Raw genomic sequence first — 27,365 nt, 5'->3', positions numbered from 1 at the left:
TTGAAGATACCAGTCCGGTTGGAAAATGTGACACATACAGACGAAAGGACAAGGTGTTAACTACATGTGTGGACAATGAATACCACTGAAATATCGTAACACACTCATTTATTACGGTAGTATACAGGGCAATATGGCCTTCCCGGTGCAAAATAATGACAACACAGTACACATAAAGTTGACATGACAAACCTGGGCCTAAAGACCCTCAAAGTAGTCTCCTGCTACTGACACCACATGCTACCAACGGTGTGGGAGGGGCTGAATACCATCTGCCTCAGCATTAGCCACACCATGTTTGAATCGGGTCACCTGTTGGCGCTCAGCATTAGCAATGTCGTCTCGTGTTGCAAACCGCCTACCACGTAGTGGTTTCTTAATCTTTCCAATGAGATCAAAGTCACAGGGTGAAATATCGAGAGAGTACGGTGGGTGCTCCAATTCTTCCGCACACTGACAGGCCGTCCCGAACATTTCTCATCACTGGTTGACACACGTCCTTGCTGAAACTTTCCTACCCACCGTGCTACTGTACGGTATGGTAGGGCATTATTCCCAAGGGCTTCCACTAATTCACTGTTCCAGGCTTCTCCAGCCCTACTAATTTAATATAATATCATTTTACGTGATATCATTTGATATCAAGTTTATCCGCCATAGGCAATTATTTGTAATAATATACTTATTCAACGTCAATCATTTGTAATCAAGGCTTTTTGGAATCATATTGTATATATAATAACATCGTTTTAGTATTTAAATTATTATATTATGTAGGATAAGAATTAATTATGTTGTAAATACGGTCAATATGTTGAGACATAGTTGTTTTCATTTCATCTCATGTTTGTGTATACGGAGGGTTATTCTTGAAGCTTGGGATTTTGCGTTAGTCATGGGTTTATTTTATGACCAAGGCTAGTAAACAGCGACCTGTGTGCGAGGCTTGCAAGATCTTCAGCTACATCATCGCCACGCCTTCTGGACTTGTCGAGGAAGAAGGGAAGGGGAGTTGATGCTTCGACCTATCAAATCAGATACTTCGTTGTATATGAGTTTTGAGATTGAACTGTTACCAAGAGTGGGGGTGAGCCCGGATATATACTGATTCTCAACACGAGAACGGGACCTTAAAAGCTTACAGCCTTACGACCGTACAACCTTACAACCTAACTACGTGAACTCCATCACTAGTACTTCTACTGTGAACATCTACTCTGTACGACGTGATTTGATATTTGAAACAGTGTGTGGTCGCTCTGCGACATAGTTATTTTTGTACAATGTGTTGTCGCTTCGGTTATGTTATCGGATCTACAAGAAACGAAACAAGCTTATGGCTTGTGTGATATTCAGTAAATATTGTGGACGAAGAACTATGTTTAGTTCAAGTCTACGGAATTTTGGTACAAGTCTGTACCGTATAAATAGAATAGCTCAGTTGGATTGAGACTTCTACTAATATGGAAAAATTCATATCTCTGAATTTTCTCCTCTTACGATCAAAGCTGATCAGTTTTTACAAGTATAGGGCCAATGTCTAATTTAAAGACTAGGCATGTAGGGAGTGTTAGTCCAGATAGCCCGTACCATATCAGAGAAGGAAGGAAGGATGTCCATGCAGCAGAGTCTACGTCGAGAAGAAGAGAACGAGAAGCACGGAAACCAGATGACGTCAACGAAAGCTGTAATTGGTGAGCTTCAATTAGATAAAGCAAGCAATAGTAAATTCAGTAAATTCTAAATCCCTCCACGCTTTAAGGAAACTTTTCCGATTCATCTCATTTTTTTTGTATAATAAATTCATTTGTATTTTATATTGCGTTAATTTTCTTTCTTAAGCGATACTTAATGGTTAATTATTTAAAATCCTACCCCTGTGATTTAAGTATAAGTCTCTATGCTAGTAAACATAAATTTTGGTTTACAGTTTTATTTAAAACTGTAACCATGGCGCCCATACATTACATAGAGAAATGGGGAACCATGGAATGTTAATTGTTTCTATTTGCGTGGCAATTTGCAGGCAAGCCACAAATAGTTTATTTAATATTCATGTGTCCCAAGATAATAACTTTCATCTTCCCAAGTGTCTTGACGAGGTGGAATAGTAACACTCTGACATTCCATCGCATTTCTCCCTTGGAGAACGGCTATTTTGATGTAAGCGTGCTGCTCAACACGGGTTACTTCCATCTCCCACGACACTCACTAACTGACTGATTTCACAGCCCTCGCTGTGCTACTACCAGCTATCACAGAGCCATCTGTTCTGCATACACACTACGCCTGCAGAACTTCCACACGACACATATACGTTTGTGATCCGTTCACATATATATAAGAAAAAAAAATAGTTGCTATGACTTTTGCCCCAATCCTCGTATCTTTTTTTGTTTTTTTGTTGTTTTTTGTTTTTAGGAAACTACAAAGAAAATATTTCTAATAGTAGTAGTGAAAGTGATGATAATGACAATGTGTGTATGAAAAAGAATACATTTCCAATTTAACTCTATTTGAGAACAATGGACATTTTAGGTGAAGTGCAATGGAATTGGAAGAAGAAATAATAATAATAATAATAATAATTGTTACCGTGTTTTAGCGGTAGGTAGAGGTGAAAGAAGGTGCGGGTGTGAATGGATCTCAAGCTACGAAATTATAGTGCCTGTAAAGTAAATTTAAAATTTAATACGGTTATATTTTCTTTTCAAAATAAATAAGTAACAAGCATGACAGGTACAGAATAGCAAGTCAAAATAAGGTAGTTACAATATTTACAGAATTTGGGCTTCGCGCCCCGAGTTCACAATGCTTGGGCAATCAGCTCAGTTTTACCCCAAACACAAGTTTTAACAGAGGGGCAGAAAACCCCATTCATACCTAGGAGCCCTTGCTCCAAATTACACTGAAAAGCCTCCTCGAGGCATACAACATACAATTTTCAAAAGAGCCACTCGCTCTCAAATTTAAGCCTCTCCCAGGCCACACCAAACTCCACCTTCAAGCTGTCCTCAACGGACATAAACACAGGGGTAAAATACCCAATCTACTGAGGTCTATTAAACGAAAAGAATGTTAATTAAATGACCTCTAAAATAACAATTTGAGAGGAGGCGAACTTGCACTCCTAATACACTAGATTAAGACCTACTTGGCGCTAGGCCGTTAATACAAGGGCTAATCCCATACTAAAGAGGTGACTTAAGAAGAGAACAATTTGTTTTGAGAAAAATAAGTTCACCTCAAAACAATATGAGTGGGAGCTCGAGAGGGTTAGCACTCTCTATCCCAGAATGTAGCTTTCCAAGAGAATAGATGAAAAGAGTAGTTACATTTACATTTTAGGAAAAGGTTACATGGTGGAACGCTTCGCACCCGCCCCGAGAGTTAAACTGCTGAGCTAGCAAAGAAAGAATATATTAATCGGCCATTACCTTATAGTTGACCGCTGCCGGAGAAAGAGGCGCTTCCCGCCTCCTGCTATGTACTTAATACACTGAAAGATGGAACAGAAGTGGCCCGGAGACCCAAAAATCAGCAGTTTATATCCTCTCGCGGAAGGTTCTAGGTGTTAGGGGAAAGAAAACACCCTCCCACAAACTTTTTATTGGCTAGGGTATAGAAACATATTCAAGTTGGGGGAAGATACCAATGATTGGTCAGAAATTAATAACAGAAATTCGGGATTGGTCAAATGCAAAACAAGGGGAAAGAGAGGGGTATACAGCCAACTTAAACAATAACAGAAAGAAATTTAACAAAGAATAAACTTTTGAAATGAAATTTTCTCCAAAGAACAGTTATTTTTCTTCCCACTAGGGTGCACAATTGTAGTTTTTCAGTGGTGTCCTCTAGAAGAGAAAGTTCACACTTCTTACTTCAAGCAAAACAAAAGTACGTCGAAAATGACACAGTTCACAAACTCAAAAATTTCCAGGTGGTGACATCTTCTGAGAAACTAGAAAATTAATAGGGTAAATAAAGTTCAGACTTCCTCCAGCAGAGGAGTTTCCACAGGCGCACATTTTAAATTAGCGGAGTGGAGGTGTACCGCCCGGTACAGACCTCCCCCCCAAAGGTTCCTCGAGGGATGACACATGAAGTCAGTTTGAAACAAGTTCCAAGTTATGATGTGAATATGAAGATAGATTGCAGAAGCATTTATGAGATTTTCTTAATTTGGTTTGTTTCAGTTTCAAAATTTTGTTGTTGCAAGTGAAGTAAAGTCTTTCTGTTTGTAGTAGTTGAATTCTGAGGATAAACTTTTAATACTTAAAAGTGAAGAAAAGTTTTGCAATGTCCACCAAATATTGCTGTTGAATTCCCATGAAACGGTATTAAGGTTGAACAGGAATGTCTATGTAGTTGATGTAGGCTAAGTTGGATGGCCAGACCGGCAGTTACAGCTTGCGTCCAAAGGAAGCCGCTCGGACCCCTCAAGTACCCTGAGATACCGCTCGCCCGCACTATGAGGGGAGCAGAGGTGTTGAAGCACGCCGCACCCGCGGTGAACATATACAGGCTGCGGGCAAGTAGCAGGTCGTGCGCCGCGCATCAGCCTTGGCCGGGAGGAGAGCTCCGGCTCGCCGTGCACATGTCGTCCTCGCTGGGGCCGAGGGGGCCCGTCCTCGAACCCAGCCGCGGCACAGCGCCGCGCGGCTGCGGGGGCACTGAAACATTAAAGCTAGGCGGCAGAATTGTGTTAGACCATCATTTTTCTTTTGAGGGCACAGGCATGTAGAGAGATTGAGGTGCCAGCGGCGTGCAGATATCCATGGCATTTCATCTAAGCCAGCCACTGTGTGTAGTGGAGCAGGAGACGGGAGCGTGGTAATGGCCGTGACAAGGACAGGATGGCAGTTTAACAATCGGGGGAGGTTTACAAGAAATGCTTACATATAAAATAAAATAGAAGGAGCAGAATGCCTTAAGAGTGGAACTCAAAAAAAAAATATAACCATCATATTCCTATCAAATTATATGAAGCAAGTTGAAACAAATTTACACCGGTTTCACCTGGGACAGGTGAACCCTAGATATCCTCTCGGTGGCTGGATTGCTTACTAACAATGTAACCGGAGTAAGAAAATCGAGAATGATGCATGGCCCATGAAATCTGGGGGCAAGCTTGCCCGCGGGAACAAAATTCTTGACCATAACCTGGTCACCTACCTTCAAAGGGGTGGGTCTCCGTCCACGATCATACCTTTCCCTAACCTTTTCATGAGACACTTTAAGATTGGCTTTAGCCTTCTTCCAAAGATCTTTAATGTTGTCCGGATCTATTGTCTCGGGTAGAATGTCACTCAGAGACCAGAGGTTAGAGAGCGGCGTGTTGGGAACAAACTTGAACATCAAAGAAGCTGGAGTAAACTTGTGAGATTCATGAACCGCCGAATTCAAAGCAAAAGCTATCCAATGCAGGGACGTGTCCCACCTGGAAGGATCTTCATGATGATAGGCAATAAGTGCGGACCTGAGATTACGGTTAACCCGTTCAGCCAGAGATGGTTGAGGGTAATAAGCCGAAGTAGTTACATGAGAGATGGACAAGTCAAAACAGAATTTACGAAATAAATTAGATGTAAAAGCCTTAGCATTATCAGATACCATATATTGGCACGGACCAAAAGAAGCAAAAATAGAATTTAAGCAAGTAATGGTGGACTGAGCGGTAGCCAGCTTAGTCGGAAATAACCAAGAAAATCTGGTAAAACCATCTACACACACAAAGATGAACTTGTTGGCATTACCCTTTGACTGGGGGAAGGGTCCTACATAATCAATACACAGGCGTTCCATGGGGCGCGACGCTTGCTGAGAAGACAAGAGGCCTACCTTGGTGGACATGGTCGGTTTACTAAGCAAACAGGATTTACAAGCCTTTACTAGTTCACGGATTTCACCGTCCATACCTTTCCAGATGAACATATCACGAATTTTTTCACGAGTTTTAAAGATACCAAGATGCCCTCCTAATGGGGTCTCATGATAATACTTGAAGATCATAGGTACAAGAACAGCTGGAACAACAACTTTCATCATCTTATCATGCCTCGAAGGGCAACATAGAACCCCATTCCTCAGAACATAAGGGACAACATGTTCCCCAGAAGAAAGGGTTTCCATTATCGGAGCCAGCGTCGGATCTTCACGTTGGTATTTCTCGATATCCCTAAAAAGCATGGGAGCATCTGTTAGGATGGCATTAACCTCAGATAGTATGGACTCGGAAGGTGATGAACTGTCGACCGGTTCGTGGGTCTCGACGTCGTTAGAAAACATACGGCTGAGTCCATCAGCAACAACATTTTCGATACCTCTGATATGTCTAACATCAAATTGGAAGGCAGAAATACGGATGGCCCAACGGGCTATACGACCAGTACGACGCGGTCTACCTAAGACCCAGCTTAAGGCTTGATTATCTGTCTCCAGGTCGAATTTGACGTGTTCCAGATAGAGACGGAACTTTTCTAAGGCGAATAAGACTGCCAAACCTTCAAGCTCATATATGGAGTACTTTGCTTCTTGAGCCGAGAGAGTCCTAGATGCATAGGCGATGGGGCGCCTCCCTAGTTCAGTCTCTTGGAGAAGGACTGCAGCTACCGCCGACGACGATGCGTCGGTTTGGACAATGAATTTCTTCGAGAAATCAGGCATAGTAAGTACAGGGGCATTACAAAGTGCTAATTTAAGGTCTTCAAAAGCGGCTTGTTGAGAAGGTCCCCACTCGAATTTGATGCCTTTCCTACGAAGAAGGTTTAAGGGCGCCGCTCTATTAGCGAAGTTAGGAATAAACTTCCTGAAGAAATTCACCATACCAATGAACCTGGCGATACCTTTAATGTCCTTGGGAGGTTTAAAATCACGGATGGCCTGTGTTCTAGAATGATCGACTGCTACACCATCGGGTGACACAATATGCCCTAGGAATGACATAGAGGGCTTAGCAAAGGCAACCTTGGACAACTTAACAGTTAACCCAGCCTTACGAAGGCGATCGAGAACTTCTCGCAGATGATCTAGATGTTCTTCAAAAGTCTCTGAAAATACGACGACATCATCTAAGTAGTGATATAAGTACTCGAATTTGATGTCAGAGAAGACCCTATCTAGTAGCCTAGTGAGCACAGCTGCCCCCATGGGGAGCCCGAAAGGTACGCGGTTGTATTCATATAAATTCCAGTCCGTGGCAAACGCTGTAAGGTGTTTAGACTCTTCGGCAAGGGGAATTTGATTATAGGCCTGATTCAAATCCAAGATGGTGAAGAACTTGGCCTTACGAAACCATGAAAAACAAGAATGTAGGTCAGGAAGGGGCACAGATTGCAACACCACCTTCCGATTGAGAGCCCTGTAATCAATGACAGGCCTGAAGCCTCCTTGGGGTTTCGGGACTAGAAAAATAGGCGATGAATACGCCGACTTAGAGGGCCTAATAATACCATCCTTCAACATCTGATCGATAATTTCTTTCAGAGCCTTCATTTTAGGTGGAGATAGCCTATAAGGTGGAAAACGGACAGGAATCGAATCCGTGACCTCAATTTTGTATTCAATAAGGTCAGTAACACCAAGAGTATCAGAGAACACCTCGGGAAACGACAGACACAGTTTGCGAATACTATCAGCCTGCTCCTCAGGTAGATGTCTAAGGTCTAACAACATCTCATCCTGGGTAGGCGAAATAGAAGAACATGACACAGAATTACACTTTAATAGTGGGATTTTACAATTAGAAGCAAATTTGAATGTGCACGACCTAGACTGGAGATCGAGCACAAGACCAGTGTGAGAAATAAAGTCAGCTCCCAATATAATGGGGCAAGACAATTGCTTGGCCACAAACAATTTAACTTTCCATGTAAACTTAAAAATACGAATTTTGACCAGTAAGGAACCTAGAATTTCTAATGGAGATGAATTAGCCGATACGTATTGAACAGGAGAAAAGACATAGTCAGGAAGTTTACAAACCGTTTTCAATTTAGAATACCATTCAGCCGAAATAATCGAACAAACACTGCCTGAATCTAAGAGAGCTGTTATAGGCTCGTTATTTAACTCAATTTTAAGAAAAGGAACAGGTGCGGGGGTATCCGCCGCAATCCTAAGACATTCTTTAGGGCATTCAAAAGATGAATTTGAAGGCTGATCGTTCTCTGCATTTACAACCTGTTTACTAGGGGCTGAGTCTCGGGAAGATGGATTAGTCGACTCAGCCGAAGCCACTAGTCACTTTTTAGTATTGGCATAGGTGGAATTTGCACCAGAAGTTGAGCAGGAGGGGGTGCTATTTGAGTTTGGGCAATTCTTGGCGATATGTGAGAAGGCCCCACACTTAAAACAGCCTTGTGATGACCCGGCTCCATTCCTTGTCCCACTTGACTTGATCAGTGGACACTTGTTGCGCAGATGGTCAGGCGACCCGCAAGCATAACATTTACGGGGATTGACTGGTCGGCGAGGTGGAGGCCGAGTATTACTAAAGGAAGGCGGGGGTTCTTTCGCGACACGCAAAGAATCGGCGTATCTAACTCCTTCCGCTGAGACGGCCAACGCTTCAAGTTCAGAGAAAGTTTGCGGGCACGCCGCGAAACACAAATATGACCTGTAGGGTGGTGAAATCCCTTCCACAATAGCTTGTACAATCTGATCCTCAGGGAAATGAAGAGCAAACACCCTAGTATAAAACTTAATGTCCTGTATGAAATCAGCCAAGTTTTCATCCAAGCGTTGTACACGGTAATAGTACTTCTGAATAAGGGAGGACCTGGCCCTAGCCGGGATGAAGTTAGCTAGCAAGTGGGCATGGAAATCCTCAATAGATGATTGCTCGGCAATGGCTCTTACGATTTTATCTGAGAGAATACCAATAGCATACGGATAAATAATTTGCAAAATTTGACATGGAGAAAGAGAAAACACAAGGGCATGATCCTGAAATTCAACTAGAAATCTTAAAAAAGAAATTACATCACTGGTGGTATTAACGGAAAACTTAGAGATACCTCTGAGCAACATTGCCAATGGATGAGGCAAGCTGCTAAACCCGGGTGACATAGTAGGTAAAGGTTTCAATGGCAAGGAAGTTAATTCAGAACGGATGTTACTCAAAGATGCACGACGTTCAGATTCGTTGTCCAATGGGGCAGGAATAGTCTGAGCAGCAACGGTTATCCTATTAACTTCTCCCTTGGGAGGTGCTTCCTCACTACCTGCATTCACTATGGTGGGTTGATCAGATTTGGGAGGAACTTCCCCAGTTAACAATTGAGTGACCTTACTAGATAATTCGGAAATATTTTCCAGGAGCGTACTAGCTTCCTTCCTCTGAACGTCATTCAGTTTTAGAGACAACAGATCGTTAACCCTATTCGAAAAATGATATAGCCTGCCTTGCACACGCTTAATTTGATTAGGAGACGGATCATTTTCATCAAAAAAACTAACTACAGAAGCTAGCCCAGTAATATTCTCGACGATCGTGGAAAGAGAGTCATCAATTTCTTTCTCTCCCAAATTGGGGATGGAAATGGGCAAATCAAGGGACTCTCTAAGCTTGTTAGTGTCTACTGCAACCGTGCCTCCAGATTGCACATTTCTGATAGTTAATTCATAGATCAACTCCTCCTTGCGCAAATAGTTAAGATGGAGAACATCGCGAGGGCCGGGCATGGTAACAGAACAATTTTGAAAAACTCAAAAAATTCCAGCAACTGGAAAAATAGTTAGAGTTCGGAACAAACAATGTTTAGCCGTCAAAAGGGGCTAAATTGAGACCCATTCAACCACGCTCTGCTACCACTTGTTACCGTGTTTTAGCGGTAGGTAGAGGTGAAAGAAGGTGCGGGTGTGAATGGATCTCAAGCTACGAAATTATAGTGCCTGTAAAGTAAATTTAAAATTTAATACGGTTATATTTTCTTTTCAAAATAAATAAGTAACAAGCATGGCAGGTACAGAATAGCAAGTCAAAATAAGGTAGTTACAATATTTACAGAATTTGGGCTTCGCGCCCCGAGTTCACAATGCTTGGGCAATCAGCTCAGTTTTACCCCAAACACAAGTTTTAACAGAGGGGCAGAAAACCCCATTCATACCTAGGAGCCCTTGCTCCAAATTACACTGAAAAGCCTCCTCAAGGCATACAACATACAATTTTCAAAAGAGCCACTCGCTCTCAAATTTAAGCCTCTCCCAGGCCACACCAAACTCCACCTTCAAGCTGTCCTCAACGGACATAAACACAGGGGTAAAATACCCAATCTACTGAGGTCTATTAAACGAAAAGAATGTTAATTAAATGACCTCTAAAATAACAATTTGAGAGGAGGCGAACTTGCACTCCTAATACACTAGATTAAGACCTACTTGGCGCTAGGCCGTTAATACAAGGGCTAATCCCATACTAAAGAGGTGACTTAAGAAGAGAACAATTTGTTTTGAGAAAAATAAGTTCACCTCAAAACAATATGAGTGGGAGCTCGAGAGGGTTAGCACTCTCTATCCCAGAATGTAGCTTTCCAAGAGAATAGATGAAAAGAGTAGTTACATTTACATTTTAGGAAAAGGTTACATGGTGGAACGCTTCGCACCCGCCCCGAGAGTTAAACTGCTGAGCTAGCAAAGAAAGAATATATTAATCGGCCATTACCTTATAGTTGACCGCTGCCGGAGAAAGAGGCGCTTCCCGCCTCCTGCTATGTACTTAATACACTGAAAGATGGAACAGAAGTGGCCCGGAGACCCAAAAATCAGCAGTTTATATCCTCTCGCGGAAGGTTCTAGGTGTTAGGGGAAAGAAAACACCCTCCCACAAACTTTTTATTGGCTAGGGTATAGAAACATATTCAAGTTGGGGGAAGATACCAATGATTGGTCAGAAATTAATAACAGAAATTCGGGATTGGTCAAATGCAAAACAAGGGGAAAGAGAGGGGTATACAGCCAACTTAAACAATAACAGAAAGAAATTTAACAAAGAACAAACTTTTGAAATGAAATTTTCTCCAAAGAACAGTTATTTTTCTTCCCACTAGGGTGCACAATTGTAGTTTTTCAGTGGTGTCCTCTAGAAGAGAAAGTTCACACTTCTTACTTCAAGCAAAACAAAAGTACGTCGAAAATGACACAGTTCACAAACTCAAAAATTTCCAGGTGGTGACATCTTCTGAGAAACTAGAAAATTAATAGGGTAAATAAAGTTCAGACTTCCTCCAGCAGAGGAGTTTCCACAGGCGCACATTTTAAATTAGCGGAGTGGAGGTGTACCGCCCGATACAATAATAATAATAATAATAATAATAATAATAATAATAATAATAATAATAATTGTTACCGTGTTTTAGCGGTAGTTATGCGTAAAAGGGTGCGGGCGTGAATGGGTTTCAAACTACGGAATCAAAGTTAATGTAAAATTAATTTAAAATTTAACTAGGTTATATTTTCTTTTCAGAAACAAAGCAATAACAGACATGGCAGGTACAATGTAGCAAAACAAGGGGAGATACAATATTTACAGGTTTTGGGCTTCACGCCCTGACTTCTGCGATCAGCTCAGTTTTGCCACAAACACAAGTTTTAACAGAGGGGCAGAAAACCCCATTCATCCCTAGGAGCCCCTGGCTCCGAATTACACAGAAAAGCCTCCACGAGGCATATGACACTCCATTTTCAAAAGAGCGATCCGCTCTTAAAATTTAAGCCTCTCAAAGGCCACACCAAACTCTACCTTCAAGCTGTCCTCTAAGGACGTATTCACAGGGGTAAAATACCCAACCTACAGAGGTCTATTACATGAAAAGAAGGTTGATTACATGACCTCTAAACTAACAATTTGAGAGGAGGCGATCTTGCACTCCTAATACACTTTGTTTTTTTAAAACCTAATCTGGCTCTGGGCCGCTAACGCAAGGGCTAATCCCATACTACAGAGGTGACTTAGAGAAGAACACTTTACATTACATAAATGAAGAATAGTTTGAGAAAATAAGTTCACCTCAAAACAAATGTGAGTGGGAGCTCGAGAGGGTTAGCACTCTCTATCCCAATATGTAGCTTTACAAGAAAAAGATGAAAAGAGTAATTACATTTTAGGAAAAGGTTACATGATGGAAATGCTTCGAACCCGCCGCGAGTGTTAAACTGCCGACCTAGCAAGAAAAGAAGTTATTAATAGGCCATTACCTGGTGTTGAACGGCTGAAGAAGAAAGAGGCGCTTCCCGCCTCCTGCTATGTACTTAATACACTGAAAGATGGAACAGAAGTGGCCCGGAGACCCCAAAATCAGCAGTTTATATCCTCTCGCGGAAGATTCTAGGCGTTAGGGGAAATAAAACACCCTCCCTCAAAGTTTTTATTGGTTAGGGAAAAGAAACCCCTACATAGAGGAAGAAGAAACACATTATTGGTGGAAAATTAATTAACGAAATTCGGGATTGGCTAGATCCAAAATAAGGGGAAAAAGAGGGGTATACAGCCAACTTAAACCATGACAGAAAGAAATTTAACAAAGAACAAACTCTTGAAATAAAAATTTCTCCAACAAAATAGTTCTTTGATTTCGCACTAGGTTGCACTATTGTAATTCTTCAGTAGTGTCCTCTAGAAGAGAAGGTTCATACTTCTTACTTCAAGCGAAACAGAAACACATCAAAAGTGACACAGTTCAAAAACTCAAAATTTTCCACGTGGTGACATCTTCTGAGAAAGTAGAGAATTAATAGAATAGACAAAGTTCAACCTTTCTCCAGAAGAGGAGTTTCAACTGGCGCAACTTTTAATTAACGGTGTAGAGGTGTACCGCCCGGTACAGACCTCCCCCCCCAAAAGTTCCTCCAGGGGTGACACATGAAATCAGTTTGAAACAAAGTCCAAGTAATGATGTTGATACGAAGATAGATAGCAGAAGCATTTACAAGATTTCTTAATTCAGTTTCAAAATGTTGTTGTTGCAGGTGAATGAAAGTCTTTATGTTTGCAGAATTTGAATTTCTGAAGATAAACTTTTAATACTTAAAGGTGAAGAAAAATTTTGCAATGTCCACCAAATATTGTAGTTGAATTCCCAAGTGTAGTTATTGCTTATGGTGACTGTCCATGTAGTTGATGTAGATTGAGTCGAATGGCCGGACCGGCCGTTGCCGCTTGCGTCCAACGGAGGCCGCTCGGACCCCTCAAGTACCCTGAGATACCGCTCGCCCGCACTATGAGGGGAGCAGAGGTGTAGGAGTACGCCGCGCCCGCGGTGAACAGATACAGGCTGCGGGCATGTAGCAGGTCGTGCGCCGCACATCAGCCTTGGCCGGGAGGAGAGCTCCGGCCCGCCGTGCACATGTCGACCTCGCTGGAGAGGAGGGGGCCCATCCCCCTCCCCAGTCGCTGCACGGCGCTGCGCGGCTGCGGGGGCGCTGAAACATTAAAGCTAGGCGGCAGAATGGTGTTGGACAATCATTTTCTTTGAGGGTACAGGCTTGTGGAGAGGTTGAGGGGCCAGCGGCGTGTAGATATCCATGGCATTTACTATTATGAAGCCACAGTGTAAGGTGGAGCAGGAGACGGGAGCGTGGTAATGGCCGTGGCAAGAACAGGATGGCAGTTTAACGGGTCGGGGCAGGTTTTACACAAGGCTTACATCTAAAACCAAAATATTACAGAAGGGGCAGAATGCCTTAAAAGTGAAACTCAAAAAAAAATATAACCTTCATATCCTTTCAAAATAATATGAAGCAAGTTAACACAGAAATTACACCGGTTTCACCTGGGACAGGTGAACTCTAAATATCCTCTCGGTGGCTGGATTACTTAGCAATAAGGTAACCGGCGTAAGAAAATCGAGAATGATACAAGGCCCATGAAATCTGGGGGCAAGCTTGCCCGCGGGAACAAAATTTTTGACCATAACCTGGTCACCTACCTTCAAGGTGGTGGGTCTCCGTCCACGATCATACCTTTCCCTAACCTTTTCATGAGATACTTTAAGATTAGCTTTAGCCTTCTTCCAAAGATCTTTAATGTTGTCCGGATCTATTGTCTCGGGCAGAATGTCATTCAGAGACCAGAGGTTAGAGAGCGGCGAGTTGGGAACAAACTTGAACATCAAAGAAGCTGGAGTAAACTTGTGAGATTCATGAACCGCCGAATTCAAAGCAAAAGCTATCCAATGCAGGGACGTGTCCCACCTGGAAGGATCTTCATGATGATAGGCAATGAGTGCGGACCTGAGATTACGGTTAACCCGTTCAGCCAGAGATGGTTGAGGGTAATAAGCAGAAGTAGTTACATGAGAGATGGACAAGTCAAAACAGAATTTACGAAATAAATTTGATGTGAACGCCTTAGCATTATCAGATACAATATATTGACACGGACCAAAAGAAGCAAAAATAGAATTTAGGCAAGTAATGGTGGACTGAGCGGTAGCCAGCTTAGTCGGAAATAACCAGGAAAATCTTGTAAAACCATCTACACACACAAAGATGAACTTGTTGGCATTACCCTTTGACTGGGGGAAGGGTCCCACATAATCGATATACAGGCGTTCCATGGGGCGCGACGCTTGATGAGAAGACAAAAGGCCTACTTTAGTGGACATGGTTGGTTTACTGATCAAACAAGATTTACAAGCTTTTACAAGTTCTCGAATTTCACCGTCCATACCTTTCCATATGAACATTTCACGAATCTTTTCACGAGTTTTAAAGATTCCAAGATGCCCCCCCAATGGGGTCTCATGATAGTATTTGAAGATCATAGGTACAAGAACCGCTGGAACAACAACTTTCATCAACTTATCATGCCTCGAAGGGCAACATAAAACACCATTCCTCAGAACATAAGGGACGACATGTTCCCCAGAAGAAAGGGTTTCCATTATCGGAGCCAGCGTCGGATCTTCACGTTGGTATTTCTCGATATCCCTAAAGAGCATGGGAGCATCTGTTAGGATGGCATTAACCTCAGATAGTATGGACTCGGAAGGTGATGAACTGTCGACAGGTTCATGGGTCTCGACGTCGTTAGAAAACATACGGCTGAGTCCATCAGCAACAACATTTTCAGTACCTCTGATATGTCGTACATCGAATTGGAAGGCAGAAATACGGATGGCCCAACGGGCTATACGACCAGTACGACGCGGCCTACCTAAGACCCAGCTTAAGGCTTGATTATCTGTCTCCAAGTCGAATTTGACATGTTCCAGATAGAGACGGAACTTTTCTAAGGCAAATAAAACTGCCAAACCTTCAAGCTCATATATGGAGTACTTTGCTTCTTGAGCCGAGAGAGTCCTAGATGCATAGGCGATGGGGCGCCTCCCTAGTTCAGTCTCTTGAAGAAGGACTGCAGCTACCGCCGACGACGACGCGTCGGTTTGGACGATGAATTTCTTCGAGAAATCAGGCATAGCAAGTACAGGGGCATTACAGAGAGCTAATTTAAGGTCTTCGAAAGCGGCTTGTTGAGAAGGTCCCCACTCGAATTTGATGCCTTTCCTACGAAGAAGGTTTAAGGGCGCCGCTCTATTAGCGAAGTTAGGAATGAACTTCCTGAAGAAATTCACCATGCCAATGAACCTGGCGATACCTTTAATGTCCTTGGGAGGTTTAAAATCACGGATGGCCTGTGTTCTAGAATGATCGACTGCTACACCATCAGGTGACACAATATGCCCTAGGAATGACATAGAGGGCTTAGCAAAGGCAACCTTGGACAACTTAACAGTTAACCCAGCCTTACGAAGGCGATTGAGAACTTCTCGCAGATGATCTAGATGTTCTTCAAAGGTTTCGGAAAATACGACGACATCATCTAAGTAGTGATATAAGTACTCGAATTTGATGTCGGAGAAGACCCTATCTAGCAGCCTAGTGAGTACAGCTGCTCCCGTAGGGAGCCCGAAAGGCACGCGGTTGTATTCATATAAATTCCAGTCCGTGGCAAACGCTGTAAGATGTTTAGACTCTTCGGCAAGGGGAATTTGATTATAGGCCTGATTCAAGTCCAAGATGGTGAAGAACTTGGCCTTACGAAACCATGAAAAGCAAGAATGAAGGTCGGGAAGGGGCACAGATTGCAACACCACCTTCCGATTGAGAGCCCTGTAATCAATGACAGGCCTGAAGCCTCCTTGGGGTTTCGGGACTAGAAAAATAGGCGAAGAATACGCTGACTTAGAGGGCCTAATAATACCATCCTTCAACATCTGATCGATGATTTCTTTCAGAGCCTTCATTTTAGGTGGAGATAGCCTATACGGTGGAAAGCGAACAGGAATCGAATCCGTGACCTCAATTTTGTATTCAATAAGGTCAGTAACACCAAGAGTATCAGAGAACACCTCGGGAAACGACTGACACAATTTGCGAATACTATCAGCCTGCTCCTCAGGTAGATGTCTAAGGTCTAACAACATCTCATCCTGGGTAGGCGAAATAGATGAACATGATGCAGAATTACACTTTAATAGAGGGATTTTACAATTAGAGGCAAATTTGAATGTGCACGACTTACTCTGAAGATCGAGCACCAGACCAGTGTGAGACATGAAGTCCGCTCCCAGTATGATGGGGCAAGACAAATGCTTGGCCACAAACAATTTGATTTTCCATGTAAATTTAAAAACACGAATTTTGACATGTAAGGAACCTAGAATTTCTAATGGAGATGAATTAGCCGAAACATATTTAACAGGAGATGAGTCATAGTCAGGGAGTTTACAAACAGATTTCAATTTAGAATACCAATCAGCCGAAATAATGGAACAAACACTGCCTGAATCTAAGAGAGCTGTTATAGGCTCGTTATTCAACTCAATCCTAAGAAAAGGAACAGGTGCGGGGGTATCCGCCGCAATCCTAAGACACTCTCTGGGGCATTCAAAAAAAGAATTTGAAGATTGCTCATTCCCTGAATTCTCGACCCTTTTGCCCGGGGCTGAGCCTTGGAAAGCAGAATTAGTCGACTCAGCCGAAGCCGCTAGTCACTTTTTATTATTGGCATAGGTGGAATTTGCACCAGAGCAGGAGGGGGTGCTATTTGAGTTTGGGCAATTCTTGGCGATATGTGAGAAGGCCCCACACTTAAAACAACCTTGTGATGACCCTGCTCCATTCCTTGTCCCACTTGACTTGATCAGAGGACACTTATTCCGCAGATGTTCAGGCGACCCGCAAGCATAACATTTACGGGGATTGACTGGTCGGCGAGGTGGAGGCCGAGTGTTACTAAAGGAAGGCGGGGGTTCTTTCGCGACACGCAAAGAATCGGCGTATCTAACTCCTTCCGCTGAGACGGCCAATGCTTCAAGTTCAGAGAAGGTTTGCGGACACGCCGCGAAACACAAATATGATCTATAAGATGGTGAAATGCCTTCCACAATAGCTTGTACAATTTGATCCTCAGGGAAGTGAAGAACAAACACCCTAGTGTAGAATTTGATATCTTGAATGAAATCAGCCAAGTTTTCATCCAAGCGCTGTACACGGTAATAGTACTTCTGAATCAGGGAGGACCTGGCCCTAGCCGGGATGAAGTTAGCTAGCAAATGGGCATGGAAATCCTCAATAGATGATTGCTCGGCAATGGCTCTTACGATTTTATCAGAGAGAACCCCAATAGCATAAGGATAGATAATTTGCAAAATTTGACATGGGGAAAGAGAAAACACAAGGGCATGATCCTGAAATTCCACTAGAAATCTTAAAAATGAAATTACGTCACTGGTGGTATTAACGGAAAACTTGGATATACCTCTGAGCAACATTGCCAATGGATGAGGCAAGCTGCTAAACCCGGGCGACATAGTAGGTAAAGGTTTCAATGGCAAGGAAGTTAATTCAGCACGTACATTGTTCAACGATGTGCGGCGTTCAGACTCGTTGTCCAATGGGGCAGAGATAGTTTGAGCAGCAACGGTTATCCTATTGACTTCTCCCTGAGGAGGCTCTTCATCACTACCTACGTTCACTGTGGCGGGTTGATCAGTTTTGGGAGGAACTTCGCCGGTTAGCAATTGAGTGACCTTATTAGACAATTCAGAAATAGTTTCAAGGAGCGTATTAGCGTCCTTCCTCTGAACGTCATTCACCTTTAGAGACAACAGATCATTAACTCTATTTGCAAAGTGATACAGCCTGCCTTGCACACGCTTAATTTGATTAGGAGACGGATCGTTTTCATCAAAAAAGCTGACTACAGATGCTAGCCCAGTAATATTCTCGACGATCGTGGAAAGAGAATCATCAATTTCTTTCTCTCCCAAATTGGGGATGGAAATGGGCAAATCAAGGGACTCTCTAAGCTTGTTGGTGTCGATTGCAACCGTGCCTCCAGATTGCACATTTCTGATAGTTAACTCGTATATCAACTCCTCTTTGCGCAAATAGTTAAGGAGGAGAACATCGCGAGGGCCGGGCATGATGACAGAACAATTTTGAAAAACTCAAAAAATTCCAGCAACTGAGACAATTGTTAGAGTTCGAATTAAAGCAATGTTTAGCCGTCAAAAGGGGCTAAATTGAGACCCATTCAACCACGCTCTGCTACCACTTGTTACCGTGTTTTAGCGGTAGTTATGCGTAAAAGGGTGCGGGTGTGAATGGGTTTCAAACTACGGAATCAAAGTTAATGTAAAATTAATTTAAAATTTAACTAGGTTATATTTTCTTTTCAGAAACAAAGCAATAACAGACATGGCAGGTACAATGTAGCAAAACAAGGGGAGATACAATATTTACAGGTTTTGGGCTTCACGCCCTGACTTCTGCGATCAGCTCAGTTTTACCACAAACACAAGTTTTAACAGAGGGGCAGAAAACCCCATTCATCCCTAGGAGCCCCTGGCTCCGAATTACACAGAAAAGCCTCCACGAGGCATATGACACTCCATTTTCAAAAGAGCGATCCGCTCTTAAAATTTAAGCCTCTCAAAGGCCACACCAAACTCTACCTTCAAGCTGTCCTCTAAGGACGTATTCACAGGGGTAAAATACCCAACCTACAGAGGTCTATTACATGAAAAGAAGGTTGATTACATGACCTCTAAACTAACAATTTGAGAGGAGGCGATCTTGCACTCCTAATACACTTTGTTTTTTTAAAACCTAATCTGGCTCTGGGCCGCTAACGCAAGGGCTAATCCCATACTACAGAGGTGACTTAGAGAAGAACACTTTACATTACATAAACGAAGAATAGTTTGAGAAAATAAGTTCACCTCAAAACAAATGTGAGTGGGAGCTCGAGAGGGTTAGCACTCTCTATCCCAATATGTAGCTTTACAAGAAAAAGATGAAAAGAGTAATTACATTTTAGGAAAAGGTTACATGATGGAAATGCTTCGAACCCGCCGCGAGTGTTAAACTGCCGACCTAGCAAGAAAAGAAGTTATTAATAGGCCATTACCTGGTGTTGAACGGCTGAAGAAGAAAGAGGCGCTTCCCGCCTCCTGCTATGTACTTAATACACTGAAAGATGGAACAGAAGTGGCCCGGAGACCCCAAAATCAGCAGTTTATATCCTCTCGCGGAAGATTCTAGGCGTTAGGGGAAATAAAACACCCTCCCTCAAAGTTTTTATTGGTTAGGGAAAAGAAACCCCTACATAGAGGAAGAAGAAACACATTATTGGTGGAAAATTAATTAACGAAATTCGGGATTGGCTAGATCCAAAATAAGGGGAAAAAGAGGGGTATACAGCCAACTTAAACCATGACAGAAAGAAATTTAACAAAGAACAAACTCTTGAAATAAAAATTTCTCCAACAAAATAGTTCTTTGATTTCGCACTAGGTTGCACTATTGTAATTCTTCAGTAGTGTCCTCTAGAAGAGAAGGTTCATACTTCTTACTTCAAGCGAAACAGAAACACATCAAAAGTGACACAGTTCAAAAACTCAAAATTTTCCACGTGGTGACATCTTCTGAGAAAGTAGAGAATTAATAGAATAGACAAAGTTCAACCTTCCTCCAGAAGAGGAGTTTCAACTGGCGCAACTTTTAATTAACGGTGTAGAGGTGTACCGCCCGGTACAATAATAATAATAATTACTTACTCCTTGACGTTACGGTCCTTGTAGAACCTTGGTCTCCGCAACAATCTTCTTCCCAAGCTCTCTGTTGATTGCCTTGGTCCTCCATCTTCAGACTCTTTTCAATTTTATCCGTCCGGTTTGTTCTTACTCTTTGCGGCTTCTCAACAGTTTTTTTTTTTTTTCATGGAATAGAGTTGTCAACCCCATGTCCAACCCCCAACCTGGAGGACCAGGGTATCCCTTTTAGTCTGGATCATCACCTTTGACCTGTCCGGCATAGCTCTCAGGATCTTTTGACCACACAAGCCCCACCACCACGACAAGGTAAAGATACCATTGATGAGGAATGATAATAATAATAATAATAATAATAATAATAATAATAATAATAATAATAATAACAACAATTTTATTGGCTTCAAGTCCCACTAACTACTGTTACAGTTTTTGGAGACAATGATGGGCGAGAATTTAGCCCCACAGGAGTTCTTTTATGTGCCAGTAAATTTACAGTCACGAGGATGACGTATTTGAGCACCTTCAAATACCACCGGACTGAACGATCGACATTTCACAGTTTTTAAATTTTCATCATGCTTTTTAAAATAGTTTTTAACTAACATTTCATTTTGTGTGTTTCCTATGTTTTTAGTGCATCATACATGTCTTACTGAGGATGACCCAATGCTGAGTCGAAACATGTATATTTATGTGTGAACTTTAGTCTTAATTGGATGTAAAAATATGTAGTATTGACTAGGAGGATTAAAATAGTTTTGTACAATTTTGTAAGAAGTTAATCTATTTCATTAAAATAGTCTGAGCATAATGGAGAGTTTATATATGAAACATCCTTCTAATATAGCAAAGGGAGCATAATAATTATAAAAACATTTACTTAATAGAAAAAACAGCTGCAGACAAGAATCTTCTAAAACAGTATCGATCAATAAAATAATGACTGAGCAAGAGTTCAACATAACTTACCAAGTATTAAGTAGCTTAAAGCAACATTGAAAACTGTGGTTAATGATCGGCCTATATAATAAAATCCCACATCAACATACTTCAGACATAAATTATTAAATGCGATCATTCCAGTAAACAGAATGGAGACAGGAATAACCTGAAAAAATAAATAAATGCATATTAGACAAACCTTAGAATTGAATCACCCTTAGACTGGCTACGATTAAACAAAGACAAACAATAAACTGTTTAAAATCAAATTATGCAATTCTTAGTGAATCTCTACTATCTCTATCTCTCTCTCTCCCCACCCCAGTGAGTGAGTATATAATTATATACGGTACCAAGGAACGGAAGATTTGCACGATGGCATGATGGCTGCTTTATATACTGATGACTCAGATTTGAATCCATCTGAAAGGGATCATGTACTGTCAAGAAGGGCAACTGGCTCTAATATCCCTATCTAAACCAAGAATGAGCAATAGTGAACCCAGTAACCTGATGTTGAAAAATCGTGTACACAAAGAAAACGCAACACAAGTATGCTCAGATAAAATACCTAGGTCCCCTTGCATAACCACGATTCGTTTATGTTTCACAGAAAGTATCATAATTGTACAGTGGAAATTATATCTCAAGAGTCTATAAGGAATATTTATATAACATAAAGAAAGAACAGAACAACAACAACATCATCATCATCATCATCATCATCATCATTATTATTATTATTATTATTAACTTTAGGCACAAATTATTAAATTCAATCATTCCTGTAAAAATGACAGACAGGAATAACCTGGAAAAAGAAAACCTTTGCATATTAGAGAAACTGTCATCACAAAGAAGAATAGTAGACAACTTCTCCAACAGGCGTTACATGTCCATTCATGGAATATTGGACCCTTATTTCATCGAGGATGCTGCACAGAATCCGAAAACAGTGGACTAGGTGGTCTACAGAGACCTTACTCATTATTACCCCCTAGGCGCGGGCTTTTACACAGTTTTAGTAAAGAAACATACCTCGCAAAAGTTGACACTGTGCTACCCAAGGTTTGTAACATTGTAAGGAAGTAGAAATTATGGAAATCTTGCTTGGAATTCCTTTCACAGGAGAGATGTGCTCATTGCAATGTCCAGGAACCCACCAGCCTGCCCCCAGAAGAAAATTTATAACCGAATAGAGAGCAGCACTCGCCATTCTCCATTGCTGAAGTAGCTACTAGCATTCATATTGGTTAATATAAAATGGGATGCGACGTTATTCCCGTCAATGATGATAATTAGATTCTGCTACCAACCCCAGCAGAATAAAAGCACAAATAAATAAATGAGCTATCACCCTAAGCCAATCTCTGTCATGCGAACAGTGGCCCCTTTGAGGTCACACTTCTCTTATGAGGTTTTTTAAAATCTATGCATATTGTTTGTACAGCAAGAAAAAAGTTTTATTTCACCTTTCAAATTAGTGCTTATCTTAGTTCCTAACTAGACAGGTTGACAGCCTTGTAGACCACCTGACCACATCCTCTGCGAGAAGTAAACAAACAGCAGTCGTACCACGCGTAGCTTAATGTGAATATTGGGTAGCACATGGTCAACTTTTAATACTTATCTCTCCAACGACAAAGGATGAAGCAAAATGGAGCTACATCCCACACCAGAGGGGATGTCACCCTCTGCAACAACACTTTTAAGATTGCCTCATTTCTCAGAGAACTTTATTCCCATAGGTACCCTTCCTGATCCCCTTATCACACAGCTCCATATGCCTACGTTGAAATAATCAGTTTTCAAGACAGGTGATCCACCTAAAAATATTCCTGAAGATAACGTGAGAAGCTAACATCATTTTTTGTGTCATTACAGCAACTTTTGTTCATCAACATGTACAACAATCTTCAGAAATATTAAGTACAGTGTGTGGCAGGGGTACACGTTTTGAACACATACTGAAACTGTACCAATGCAATAACATTTCAGTGTCATTCATTTTGCTGCATATTCCAAGCATGTATGACCTATAGGAAAAGACATTACATTGGTTAACTAATTAGTCTAATTCCAGAAACTGTTAGTACGAGGGTAATCCCAAACATAAGGTCACCTAATTTTTTTTATAAATACAAAGAGCCATTTATTTATAATTATAATATGTACAGAATTTTAGAGGTTGACAATTTATCTATATGGTGGTATCCCTCTTCGCCCAAACCGCGAAAATTCAAGCGAACACCAATCACGAGGTGAAAGATGTTCAACGCTTCCTCAACAGCATGGCAACGAGCTGGTATGACATGGGCATACAAAAACAGTCACAGCGTCTACAAAAATGCATTGGCTGAAATGGTGATTATGTATAAAAATAGATAAATGTTCAACCTTTAAAATGATGTAAATATTATAGAAATAAATGGTTCATTGTATTTATAATTTTTTTTAATTTTTTTTTTTTTACATGTTGCTTTACATTGCACCGACACAGATAGGTCTTATGGAGATGATGGGATAGAAAAGGGCTAAGAGTTGGAAATGGCCACGGCCTTAATTAAGGTACACTCCCAGCACTTGCCTGGTGTAAAAATGGGAAACCATAGAAAACCATCTTCAGGGCTGCTGACAGTGGGGTTTGAACCCATTATCTCCCAGATGCAAGCTCACAGTGGCGCGTCCCTAACTGCATGGCCAACTCACTTGGCGCGCGCGCACACACACACACACACACACACACACACAAACCCAAGGGACCTTATTTTTGAGTTTACCCTCGTAGATAACCGAATTTCTTCAGAAAAGAAAGTGGATATTTATAATACATAACTTACCTTCACTAAAACTTCTCTATCGAATGGAGTCCCTTCTGGAAATGAAAATATTTGAGGGAACCATTTGGTCAGTGTGCTCAGGGAGAAGCACACAGCAGATGAAACCACACACTGGTACCATGTAACAAAGAGTGGAGCATCAAGGTTCACTGTCTGACTGCTGAGAAGTTCTTTGTTAACAAATACAGTTAAAATAGACACCACCCTGAAAATAAAATGTCATTGTCAGTTATCAACCAGACAATTAGGAATAGTAATAAAAGGTAATCTTCTTTACCCTGAAAAGCAATAGAAAGCACATAGAGTTAAGGATGAGTTTCTCTCATCGGTTGGCCGGCAGGCGCACCCAGCTTATCTGCCTCCCCTTGACTTATCACTTCCCATTACACAGAACAGCAACAGCACAAGAATGCCCGCACTTCGCAGTTCAGGTTCGTACTTAGAACGTACATTAAGTGTTGATCTGTCGCTCCAACTGTTCTCGAGTTGTGAAGTGTTACTTCGGGGGTATAATTCTCATAACACCTCCACATGTGTACACAGAAGATGAAAGGGTATTTATGTACAATAATTATGTAAAAACAGAGTCTTGTAGGGAAGTCATTAGGAGATTTGTAATACAATTTCCAGGTGTACGCCCTACACATAGAGAGACCATGCGGAAACTCGTAAACAAATTGAGAGGAACTTGTTCTTTAATTGATAAGCAGCAAGGTATTAAAAAACGTGTACTTAACGAGGAAAAAGTAAATGAAATCACAGAAAGATTGGAGCATACGCCTACAAAATCCCCAAGATTACTTGGACAAGAAACAGGGGTTTCAAAGAGCTGAGCATGGCAGGCTACGAAAATGTTAAAATTGAAACCAGACAAGAAATAGATGAACTTATGTGTGTGAATCTGAGTTTCCTAAGACAATGCCAGAAATGGGTTCATGCAGGAGGAGAACAATTCCAACACCTCCTGTCAAAGTACAAGCTTATTTTCTTAATTCTTATTTTCTTAATTTTAACTAGCAGTTTCCTGCAGGCTCTGCCCATAATGTACAAAGTATGGTGTTGTTCATTACTATCCTCACAGATGTATTTGCAAAGTTTTTTTTTTTGCTTTACGTCGCACCGACACAGATATGTCTTATGGCGACGATGGGATAGGAAAGGCCTAGGAATTGGAAGGAAGCGGCAATGGCCTTAATTAAGGTACAGCCCCAGCATTTGCCGCACTTAAGCGACTGCAGCTATCGAGCTCGGTATTGCAAAGTTTCGAGTTAATGAAATAAAGCACATGATCTGCTGTGGTAATAGAATGTATTGTTATGTCAAAAAAACACTTGAAAATACATCACACAAAGATATTCAATTAAACGTTCCTTGGAACAACACTGCACTCCAAAACGTTAAAAAAGTCCTTCAAAGATCTTCGTCATGGAGACAAATGTACTCATAACTTTTCTCAGAATCTATCAATTTAAGTAGTTATTACCTCAAAAGAAAGCGCTTGATCCACTGAGTGTTTTTAGACCAAAATGAACTGTGTACCTCAATTAGAACGAAAGATATGATTGCTTCAATGAGAAAAAATGTAAGAAATGAGACGTCAAATTGAATGTGCACTCATAACTTTCCTCAGAATCAACCAATTTGAATAGTTAAGAGCTGAAATGAAAGAACTTGATCCACTTAGTGTTCTTAGGCCAAAACGAACTCCGTACCTCAATTAGAACCAAAGATATGATTGCTTCAAAAGAGACAAAAAATTGAAAAAAATCAAATAATTTGAGGAAGGCAGAAGTAAAGTGATTTATAGTACCTGGTGACAAATCTGTGCGTGAATACCTTTCAGTTAAAAAAAGAATGAAGGAAATCGACCGGATAGAATGCCCGGACTGACTGACTTTAGTTTTCATAAATTTTTTTAATATATAGATTGTTATCTCATGGATAAAATGAGCATAGTGCTGTTCTTGTTGCTATGCCACAGAGCGGGCAGTGATGAGTCAACGGGAGGCAGATAACCTACTGTTGTTTATAAGTTTCATTTCCGTATTGATAGATATTACTTTACAAAAAAACAATATAAATATGAGTCTCCACCTTATCAATACAAAATTAATTTACATTAAGCTGGTAAATATAGTCAAGACTAGTTTCGACCCCTAGGGGGTCATCTTCAGTTGACATGCATTAAAAATGTATTTTTTACAAAAACATCACATGTAGTGGTAAAAGCTTAAATTAATTTGAACCGATCATAAATGTTGGTATGTCTGGTACATTTGGGCTATTGTATGTGTCCAATTTTGAGTTTTTAGCACACAGTGTGAAGGTAGTTGATTAACTAGTGTGCATCATCCATGAAGTCACATGTTATTTTTATGCTACTACCATCCAATTTTTTTTTGGGTTATACAATGTGGAATATACATACATTTGTGCAAATCAACAGTGGCAAGTTTGACAATATACATTTAAAGTTGGTTCATAAATTACACAAATTGGCTATTGATTAGTCATATGAAAATGTAGGACATTGGTTTGAACACTTTTGACTGAAATATCAATGTAACACCTTACTAGAATATATCTTAGATGCTAAAATCAGTTTATAAAGCCTGTTATTCTTGATTGAGTCTTGGAATAGGGTTAAAATTTTTTAAATAAAAACTATTGCTTAGTATAGGCATTAAATAATGCTGTTAAAATGGACATATAACTAAAACAGTGGTATATGTAGCCATATATGCCTGGTTAAAAACACATTACATTAATGTTATTGATATGTGGTGCTACATGTACATTGTTTTGGAATAAATGGGGTTGACGAATTTTTCACACCAGTCTTAGGTATAGTGTTCCGATAAAATGAGTCCGTAAAAATATTTATATGTAAAAAACGGTTAGGTAAGTATTTAAATAATCCGCTTGCAGATCAGGTAATACTTAGTTATATATCTGGAGATATTTCAGGCAGCTACTAATGTTGGAGTTATTAAAAAATCTTGAATATATTAATGGAGCATGTTTTTCCATCCGTATGTCGTGATGTTTTAAGTTGGTGACATTTGTCAGAACGTGTTGAAATTATGCGTCTTGATGCACGTTGATTTTATCATGGAAGCGTATATGTTGTAAAAACAAGGTACAGTATGTAAGGTGTTGGAACCGTGCATTCTTTGTAGCTGCATGTTGAGATCTCTAAAGATGTGATGTGATGTGATGTGATGTTTTTGTAAAAAATACATTTTTAATGCATGTCAACTGAAGATGACCCCCTAGGGGTCGAAACTAGTCTTGACTATATTTACCAGCTTAATGTAAATTAATTTTGTATTGATAAGGTGGAGACTCATATTTATATTGTTTTTTTGTAAAGGCAGATAACCTGGCGTGCCTGCTGGCCAGCTGATGAGAGAAACTCGCTGTACATGTGACTCTTGAACATTTCCAGACTGAAAAGCATACAATGGTCAAGGGAGTCAGATAAAAAAAAGATAAGGATGACAATTAGCCAATAATTAAGAAA

The 27,365-nt window shown here is 40.9% G+C and overlaps 1 protein-coding gene across 1 annotated transcript in view; it reads right to left on the bottom strand.

Annotated features, from left to right (window-relative positions):
* LOC136874318 (GDP-fucose transporter 1) overlaps window positions 1–27,365 on the bottom strand; it is a 59,579-nt gene that overhangs the window by 17,285 nt on the left and 14,929 nt on the right. The window contains exons 2-3 of the mRNA XM_067147962.2: window positions 23,843–24,047; window positions 21,030–21,168 (exon numbers count right to left, since the gene is read on the bottom strand). Of these exons, the coding sequence (XP_067004063.2) occupies window positions 21,030–21,168; window positions 23,843–24,047 (344 nt within the window). The remainder of the gene's footprint in view (window positions 1–21,029; window positions 21,169–23,842; window positions 24,048–27,365) is intronic.

Source organism: Anabrus simplex, chromosome 5 (genome assembly GCF_040414725.1).
Source record: "Anabrus simplex isolate iqAnaSimp1 chromosome 5, ASM4041472v1, whole genome shotgun sequence".
Classification (NCBI taxonomy): domain Eukaryota; kingdom Metazoa; phylum Arthropoda; class Insecta; order Orthoptera; family Tettigoniidae; genus Anabrus; species Anabrus simplex.
The sequence above is the reverse complement of the archived record's forward strand: the minus strand, read 5'-3'. Positions and strand labels throughout refer to the sequence as shown.